A 10,000-nucleotide genomic window follows, 5' to 3' on the forward strand; every position below is an offset into this window, starting at 1 on the left:
TCAGGCTGTGAAATTGATTAGTTTTCAAGTTGTTTTTAATGGACAATCAATCACTCCATTTGATCTGAGGACAGACCAAATTAGCTTTAAGCGGGACAGGAGGTTACTCTTGCCCACGCCAGTCTCCAATCAGCACCACTAAAAGAATCAACCGAAAATGGGGAGGAATTTTTATAGCTACATTTACATTTTACATTTAGCAGACGCTTTTATCCAAAGCGACTTACAAGGATGTACACATCTACACTGATGGAACACTGCACGTCAGGAGCAATTAGGGGTTCAGCGTCTTGCTCAAGGACGCTTCGACAGGGAATCGAACTAGCGACCTTCTGATTAAGTTCCAGAAGTTCCCGTGATTATTTCCACTACAACTGCAAATGCACCCTCACACAAATGGAAACAAGAACATCAGGCTATGACATTGTCCATTAAAAAAACAACTTGTAAACTAATCAATCAATCACTCCATTTGATCTGAGGACAGACCAAAATGGCTTTAAGGCTAAAGGCAAATACTAGTAAACACTAAGCCTCGTTGTAACCTTCCCTCGAAAGCTCCAGGCTGTCTTTTTCCTCACAACTTCCTCTCTATTGTTCTAGATGGAAGCAGTGAAGAAGGCTGCTGATTTGTATCCTCAAGTTCCCCTCACCACAAAAAGCAACAGTCATGAAAACGAAGGATGAAGCGCTGATTCATTGTTTCTCTCTTACGACAGACAAAAGGATGAGTGTTTTTCCTGATGTGGAAAGAAAGGAAAGCCTAAATGGTTGGTGTGCGCAGGGTCCCTAATGCAATTATGCCAACGCCAAAATCAAATGGCTTTTATGCACCAAGCACATTGTATTCAAACATATTTAGTCAATCATAGCACAATAGAACTGATCTTTGGCATGTCACAGAACAGTTGCAGATTTTACAAACACACATCACAGACCCCCGGATGTGAACACATGACATTCGCACCCCGTAGTGTCATACGTCGAGTGATCTTTGTAGAAAATTACATCCAGATGAACACAATTACAATTTTATGCAACAGTAAATCAAATTAAACTTCCAAGAACTCCAGTTACATGTATCTGGCTTTAAAGTGCTTGAATTCGTTGTTTGTGTGAAATTCCAGTTGTTTCAAGAGCTTTCAATGACCGGGGGAGTGCTGCCTGTGTACGGCGGTGATAGGACCATTTTGTTAGCGTGTCAACACAAGCAACCGAAGCAGAGGTAGATCCCAGGACCCAACTCCGTGAAGAATCTGATCCTGACGTTGCATAAACATCTTCCTAAATCTGGGGTTAATTTGATCACACTGTGTACTTAGCATCGTTTCAGTCCACGCTAACTATATTAGCTGTTGAAATGTGTAATTTGTGAAAGGCCAGATTTAGGTATAAATAGCAGCAACGGTTAGGAGGTGGAACACACTGTTGGAGGACATGCCTGTTTAAATCTAGGACAACAATTGAAGAACTGTCTGAATTTTGGCAACACCAGGCTGGAAGACATGATGGAATGAACAGGTAGTGTAGAAAGCAGAAAGACTGTCAGTGGTCAACACCTTTCAAACACGTAAGAACTTGAACGTTCAGTGCCAGACATCGGTTCGGTTCTGAAGCGAGTTAACACAAATATCTTGCTTTATTTTATTTATCCCTGACAATGAAGGACGCAAAATGTCTTGACATGATCATGACAGTCCGGGACATCTGGTAATTCGCCGTCTCCAAGTCTAATACGGTGGATGTAAACAACACCAGAAGTCACATGACGAGGTCGGTCATTCACTTTATTATTCAAGAAATGTACATTACATGGTTTCTAAACCATGAGATGTTTTATAGACCAACCACCTTCAGTTTCAGAACCAATTCAGTACAATCGTTGTACGTTATAAACTGTCAAAAATCCGTCACTGGTTATTATTGACCCACAATGATCTTGGCCAATTAACTGCCACCTGGTCAAGCAGCATACGAGAGTAACGTCAATGTAGTTAGTGTCTGTTGACATTAATAGCCAGGGTACTAGTATTTTGTAAATATGTGTGGTCTGAAACCGTTTCACAAAGTCACCAACTGTGGTCATTGAGTCAGGTGAGCCATTGTGCTTTTGAGAACGGAACTGAACGCTATAACGTTACCCAATCTTGACCTGACATTGGCGAAGTTAGTCAACATAAGCTAACCGATCTATGCTATGCTACCGTTACTCCGTCAGAAACCAGCACCTAGGTAGCTAACGTTAGCTAAACGTTATCACCAGTATTTATTGCTAGCAAATTAGCCGTAACTGGTACCAACGCCATGCTTTTATGTGGGGTAGCAAGCCCTTTGTCAAGCCGTCAGCTGTTCTAGTTACTGCTAACGTAAGCTAACCACCCTTGTCTTCGACACAATGACAAACCTTAACGGTATCAGAATAAATCGACAAGTCGTCTTAAACCAAACCACCTAGCTAGTTTCATGACTAGATAATCAAACAGGCTAAATCGGATGCCTTCACAGCCTGCCTTTCCTATCAGCTGTGCTAGTTGTCTGTCATCAGGCTTTGCGCCATCATACTAACCCATATTAGCTACCACTAGCTACAAGTAATGTAGCTGCCCAGTTTGCTAGTTAAGTCTTGGCCAGTTAGTAAGCTTGACAGACAAGGGACGCCTGTTAACTTAACAGAAATGTCAACAGTGAGTACTGAATAAAGATATAAGTTTAAATAACATTTAGCTAGCTAGCCAGCGGTAAAGTACCATAGGAGAGAAGACACCAGCTGACTTGTGACTGCTTGTGATTCTCAGCTATGCTACCTCCCAGCTAGATGCATTGTTAGCTATATAGAAATCAACGGCAAACCACAGCCTCGAAATCGCGACATCAAATTAGCGTTGGCTAACGTTTATTAAAAAACACCAACTTTAAATGACAATGACACCACAGCTAGATGGACTTAACAATACAAGTATCCTACCTTTAAACAAATAATCGTATTCGTCGTCTCTCGTACCCATCTTTCAGCAAATTAATTGCAACCTTCGGAAGAAGGGATTTGCTTGCTAGCAGCTAAAAGTGCTAAACACAAGTGGCTCTTCGACTGACTCCCCTGACACTGCACTGCAGACAACAGTCTGGCTGCTTCAAGCAGTCTCGCACATTCAACTAGCCTGCTACGTCTTGATTACTGAGTGCTAACGCTGGTTAGCAACCCTTTCCTCGGTAGCTGACGCCTTCTTCCGGTTCGAACACCCTAGCCAGGGGCTGCACCCACAATATTCATTACAATATGCATTGGTATTGCGATTTATTCTCAGATAAGCACACGCTTGTTGCACGGGAACATTGTGTTTCAGTATGGTTGAAACCATCGATTGTCTGCACTCGAACATTTTTTTTGATAGGCTACTTGACAAAGAAGAAGATATTAGCCTACTTGCTTCAACATTATTTCATTTGAACGACAAGCATTTAATGATTATACACAATTGATGACTGAATTTGTGGTCGTTGTGCAACTGCTAGCGTTTATAAAGAAATCCATTTAAGATGCGAGTAATTGGGCACATGCATAGTATTTTGCCGAACGATTTTTCAAATAGAGACGAGTTGGTTCTATGGTGTAATGGTTAGCACTCTGGACTCTGAATCCAGCGATCCGAGTTCAAATCTCGGTAGAACCTAATATTTTTGCCCCCTCTCCAAAGGCTGGTAATCAATATGCATATTGTGGCACGTGTCCAGATCTTCTACGAATTATCAGAAGGGCGTCAGAAGAGGGTGCATTTCTAAGCTCTCCTTATGTGGTTTCTCGTAGTACCTCTAAGACAGCCTAGGCTTCTACTTGCAATATCCAAATTTAACTAAAATCTTTAGGATGTCAGCGCCAGGGTGGTAGGCTTATAGCCAAACATATTAACTATCATACAAAAACAAGCTACAAACATTGGCCGGCTGGATCAGGAAAGTGCAAGCGCTATTCAGAGAACACATTTTTTAAATCCTTGTTTAAAACCATAGTGTTATTGGTTCCAATAACCACTTGAGAGCAGTAGAGAGCTGAGTTTAATCACAACTTTCTTCGAGCAGTTAGATACACTCATGTGTACTGTAGGTATTTCAAGCAGAATGTTAAGTTACTCATAACGGAAAACCATCTCTGAAAATCATTTTTTTTTACACAGTGGCTGTTTTCATGTACTTTTAAGCCATTGTGTTAAACGTTGGTTTTTATAACAACAGCTCGATTTGCCGTAGTTAAGGCCCATGGAAACCTGATTCGTGTTATTAAAGGATGGAGAAGAATCTCCTTAAGTTAATTTGTATTTATTTAATGTATAGGGGCCGAGTTTTATTATCAGATGTCTGTCATTGCCTAATGCCTATTTATATTTAACTGTCAATGGGAAAATATCTACTGTTTAGTAAATTGTTAATTTGTTATCATGTCTCTAAATACCTCTGTCTACAGTATGTGTATCATTATACAATGCATCTACCGTGTGTGACGTGCTGTGGTAGTAGGCGGGGTCACATGTAGGGATGGCAGGGTTTGATAAGCGCTTGCGCGCTTTAGTGAAGACAAGCGCATCCAACCGACTGGAAATACAGATGTGTATTCTCGTATTATAATCTAGACGCAGTCTCTACAAACGACGGCTACAAACAGAAGAAAAGACGCGCATATCAGTCTTTTGACGAATAGTAGGCTATAAGCTACAGCTAGGCTAAGTTGATTTGGTCTATTCGGTGTAGAAAGACAATGTGCCGAAGAGCGCTCCATCTGTAAACAACCGACGTTTTCGTGAAATGTAAGTACGACTCAATATTTATGAAATAGCTTTATAATCAAAGCGGGTTTTACTTAAATTGTAGACTCGTAATTATTGCATTGGCTGTAGTGTTGTATCCCACTAATTTGCTCTTAGGGCTTTCATGCATTGGTCGTAGTGTAAACCTTAGGGCGATGTTATTGGCAGCAGTTTCAAATTTGTTTGGTTGGCTACGGAATAGGATAGCCTATTGTGGTTGTTCCAAGCTTAAACCACAATTCGTAATTCATGTGTACGGTACCGAGACTTGATGCAATTATATGACAGTGCTGCCTCGTCGTTGAAATATGCAGGCTTGGCCACTACCACGAATTTGCCTTTAAATCCCGCTCAGCGGTGTATCGGGTCAGTGTAGTTAATGTGGCGCTCACTGACAGGGTGCCCTGCCAGCTCTATGCCCTCCATACAATTGTTGACAATAACGAATGTAGCCTGTAGACACGGAGCGATCTAAGCGCCGGATCATTGCTTGGTAGTTGAGGGAAGCTGACAGTTCATGCTCACTTTGGCAAAGCTTGTTTGCTGAGGCGTGTCTAGCGGATTTCTGAACTGTATGACCATTGCACTAATATCTTGTTATAAGCCAACCCGTCCATTTTCACAATCTACGTTTTCCCACAGCTACATAACTATTTTTTTTTTACAGTGTACATTTCTTCAGAGCTACACTACACCAATGGACTGTTAGCCAGAGTGAATGTGACAGTGTAACAGCCCAGTGTTGCCTCACACCAAGCCAGACTGGCTTTGGCTTCCCCCTCAGATTGCATGTCCACACACACACACACACACACCAGACTAGACCACAACACGTATCGCAGAACATTTCTTCAGTTCTGCACGTCATCCCTGAAGAGAGGGGTTTCCCGTTGACACAACACCACCCAGGGCTGAGCTTCAAAGAGGTTGTAGTGAGCGACATATATCAGGAGCCCTAAGCCCCAGCTTGGCATTCCTGACCTGGGGGGTTAAGTGTTGTTGTAAGTCATGCCTTCACAGGACTCACTCAGGCCTTTTGGAGATGCCCTTTACAATGCCTCTCCACGCTGATAAGCAGCCAAAACAGCCATGGGTCAGACCAACCAGATGTTCAGGGCTGGCTTACTCAGTGGTCGCAGCTTTTGTGGGGCCGATGTGTATCGGTTATTTTATCTTAGCCGTAAACCATTCAGTGGCTATTTCTCTCTCCCAATATTATGTGTGTAATGGAATAATTCAATTAGCTCTAGCTGTGGCGCTGGCGAAGTCGTCTTTATTTAACGTCGACAGTAAGCAGGCAGAACAGTCGGCCCGAGGCGTGGGCGTTTGGATGATGATTCGGTTGATTATGATGAATAATTGAACATGACGTCAACAGGGTGCCATATGTACGGGGCATCCGTGGTGAGAAATCTGTAGGCTCCCACCGTTCCGCTCGTTTATTTAAGAAGGAACGGAAGAAAAAAAAGACTGCCTCTGCCTCAGCCTGTGCCCACAGACCCAGTTTCCTATTAAAGCCCTGAGCAATGTTATTGTGTTGGCATTCATGTAAAGCGGTTGTAATTAGCCCACACCACTTTTTTTAACACACCACTTTTTTTAACACGCCAGGGCATTTTGCTGAGCATGTATGCTAGCTCTGTATGTATCCGCATGCCCATATGAGGAGAGGTCTTTACGACCACAGCCTCCCCTCTCTGCAGCCCAGTCCAGCCCGGCCGTGTGCGTGCAGATGTGTCTGCTAGAGCCCAGCCGTGCAGATGTTTCTGTTAGGAATGGGAACATGCGAGCCCGTCCCTTCCTTTTCCTGCAAATTCAGGAAGTCTGCCTGTTTCTCGCCAGGGCAAAGAAAGGAATCAAATGTCTACCTTGACAGGGTAAGCAGGACCAGATGCTTGGCCCTGTACAGTATGGGCCCCCCCCCCCCCCACACACCCACACACACGCACACACACACACACACACACACACACACACACACACACACGCACACACACACATTCGGGCGCTGTACCGGGCTGATTCAGCAGGGACCTCTCTCAACAGGAGGGACCTGGGGTAGGGGTAGGCCTCGGGTCAAACACCGCTGGATGATCTCACGTTTATCACGTTTGACACGGGCATCCAGTCACCCATCCCCTCACACACACACACACACACACACACACACACACACACACACACACACACACACACACACACACCTTTATCACGTTTATCACGTTTGACATGGGCATCCAGTCACCCATCCCCTCACACACACACACACACACACACACACACACACACACACACACACACACACACACACACACACACACACACACACCTTTATCACGTTTATCACGTTTGACACGGGCATCCAGTCACCCATCCCCTCCGGGCCCCCCAGCCACAGGAGCTGAGGAATGAGGGTGTTTGCTTACCTTAACTCCGCGTGCTGGGTGGAGGCACTCGTAGCAATTACAGAAACAATGGCGTCGTGTGAAGAAGGCTTTGTGCTGTCCTGCTGTTGTTTAGTTAGGTGTCTGATCTGGACGCTGTGATTGTCTCTCTCGTGAAGGGACCCCAGGGCGGGGATCGCGTGTGTACACCTGAGCTTAGCACCGTGTGGAGAGAACACAACAGAAAAGACCAGACACACTTTTTGTAAACAATGGCGTGCCAGCATTGTGGATTGGAAACTTTGTTCACACTAATTGTTTTCATGGAATGCACATTACATTCGTGCTTCAGTGCAGGATATATAGGCCTAGGGCGCCAATCCAATACACTGTACATCATTTTGATTGATGGGTGCTATGAATCTAGCAGGCAGGTTTAGAGTCTGGCCAATTCTGAGTGCAATTCATTTGATTGCACATCCTTGGTAAATTGGTTGTTTCTATCAGATCATTATGACGCACTTTCCTCTTGTGAAATGTAACTTCTAAAAAACTGCGTGTTCTTCGACATGCGATGAGTCAGAGTTAGGAAAGAGTTGCAGGAAACTTGTCATCCCTTTCAGCAGTCAGCTGATCAGCAAGGGACTTCCTTTTTTTCCTCAATGGCCTAGCCGGAGGCTGGTGGCTCGGAGTTGAAATGGTGTAATCTTCTCTCGCTAAGCTGAATGATTGTTCTGCCGTCGCGTGAGATGCATGCTGATTGTGTGATGAAACTAAGCGCTGCTGCTCTTTCCGGAAGCTGCCAGGCGGATCTGAGTATATGCGGAAGATGACGCTGTCGGGTGTGTTTCTTCGTCTCTATGGCAACTTCCTGAGAAATGATGTCTCTGAGTGTACCAGTTAAAAATGAGAAGAGACAAAGAAAAAAAAAAGCACAACATAAGCATGAACGGAGAATAAGAGAAGTGATGAGTTGAGCGTTTGTCTCTTTTCATCACGCAGTGGGATGATGCGTTGCTGGAGGACATTTCGTGGAAGTCTTACTTCAAAGTGAACTCCCATGTTTTCCTCCGCCCACACGTCCTGTTAGCCAAGTTTCCACTGAAATTAATGGGTTTGCCTAAAACAACTAATTTTGTCATTAGACGTTTGTTTAGAAATATGTTGTAAATGTCCTATTGAATCACTAGTTAATAAACATGAAATACAAATAAATACAATATAAGGAACATAGAGTAATTATAAGTAAACATAACAAAATTACAGTTAGAAAGAAAGCTACCCTACCCACCCATAGTTGTTGAGTTCACTGTGTGATGCCGATCTCATTATAGTCATATTATGAGTTATGCGTGTTTAGGTAATGTAAGTTTACCACATTATAATCATATTATGAGTTATGCATGTTTAGGTTATGTTAGGCGACTACAGTGAAATTAACTGTCAACAACAGCAGAGCGCCCACAGCGCCCCGGTAATACCTGCATTAACAACAATAATAAAGCACTTTATTACACACACACACACACACACACACACACACACCTTTTCCTAACCAGAGAAGCAGCGGCAGCACCTGTTGTATTTTGATTACTGCGAGCGGATATGCGGATGTTTCCTCTTCTCGTTTGCTCACAGTTCGGCCGCATATGAGACATTTTTTTGCAGCGTTTCCATGGTGAGGATTATAATTTTGAGGGGGCAGGGCTGGCGGACGCACCAGTAGCAGGCAGTAGCGGATGGTGCGGGGACAACAGAAAACCAGGGGACGGAGATTATCTCTATTTATAATCCCAAATCTGTCACGTAACAACAAGTGACACAGAAGGATCCAGCTTCACTTTCACGCATTTGCAGACGCACTCACGATAGCATTGGAGGGACACTCAATTGTGGCACTCAATGGTAGCACAGGTGTTTGTGTGTGTGTGTGTGTGTGTGTGTGTGTGTGTGTGCATGTGCGCGTGTATGTGGTGGGGGGTGTATCAGAGTCCAAGTGACAGTAATGTGTGTGTGTGTGTGTGTGTGTGTGTGTGTAAGAGTGCGTGTGAGGCAGCTCACGTGGCTGGCTGCACAGGATGGCTTCGCTTTGGGAATGAATGTCAGTAAGTGCAGCGCGATAGAGAGCAGAACAGAGAGAGAGAGAGAATAGAGAGCAGAACAGAAGACAGAGAGAGAGATCGAATAGAGGGAGAGAGAGAGCAGAACAGAAAATAGAGAGAATATAGAGAGAGAAAGAGCAGAACGTAACAGAGAGAGAGAGATCGAATAGAGAGAGAGAGAGAGCAGAACAGAGAATAGAGAGAATATAGAGAGAGAAAGAGCCGAACATAACACAGAGAGAGAGAGAGATCGAATAGAGAGAGAGAATAGAGAGAGAGAGAGAATAGATAGAGAGAGAGAGAATAGATAGAGAGAGAGCACAGTGAGTGAGTAAGTGGGGTATTGATCCGTTCCTCACTGCTGGCTGGTCTGAGGCCCAGAGTGTCTTTCAGAGAGGCTGCTTATAGCTCTGGCCCTGGAGGACTTAGAGGTCTGAGAAGGATTAGTGTCTTAAGGTCCTGGCTGCACATCACCCTGGAGATAGCCCAGGCCCACTAGCATAGCATAGCATCTCTGGAGGATTAGTGTCTTAAGGTCTGTGCTCCACATCACCCTGGAGATAGCCCAGGCCCACTAGCATAGTAGCATAGCATCTCTGAAGGATTAGTGTCTTAAGGTCCAGGCTGCATATCACCCTGTTGCTAGCTAGCACAGACCCACTAGCATAGCATCTGTGAAGGATTAGTGTCTTAAGGTCTAGGCTGCATATCATCC

The 10,000-nt window shown here is 44.2% G+C and overlaps 2 protein-coding genes across 2 annotated transcripts in view; one reads left to right on the plus strand and one right to left on the minus strand.

Annotated features, from left to right (window-relative positions):
- rab11a (RAB11a, member RAS oncogene family) overlaps nucleotides 1–3,139 on the minus strand; it is a 10,639-nt gene extending 7,500 nt beyond the window's left edge. Inside the window, exon 1 of the mRNA XM_080847425.1 lies at nucleotides 2,966–3,139. Within this exon, the coding sequence (XP_080703551.1) occupies nucleotides 2,966–3,005 (40 nt within the window). The 5' untranslated portion in view covers nucleotides 3,006–3,139. The remainder of the gene's footprint in view (nucleotides 1–2,965) is intronic.
- A 1,636-nt stretch (nucleotides 3,140–4,775) lies between these two features.
- The window catches only part of dennd4a (DENN/MADD domain containing 4A), a gene marked incomplete at its 3' end in the record, with an annotated part of 66,334 nt that continues 61,109 nt past the window's right edge, over nucleotides 4,776–10,000 (plus strand). The window contains 1 exon segment of the mRNA XM_080847589.1: nucleotides 4,776–4,799.

Source organism: Sprattus sprattus (assembly GCF_963457725.1).
Source record: "Sprattus sprattus genome assembly, chromosome: 11".
Classification (NCBI taxonomy): Eukaryota; Metazoa; Chordata; class Actinopteri; order Clupeiformes; family Clupeidae; genus Sprattus; species Sprattus sprattus.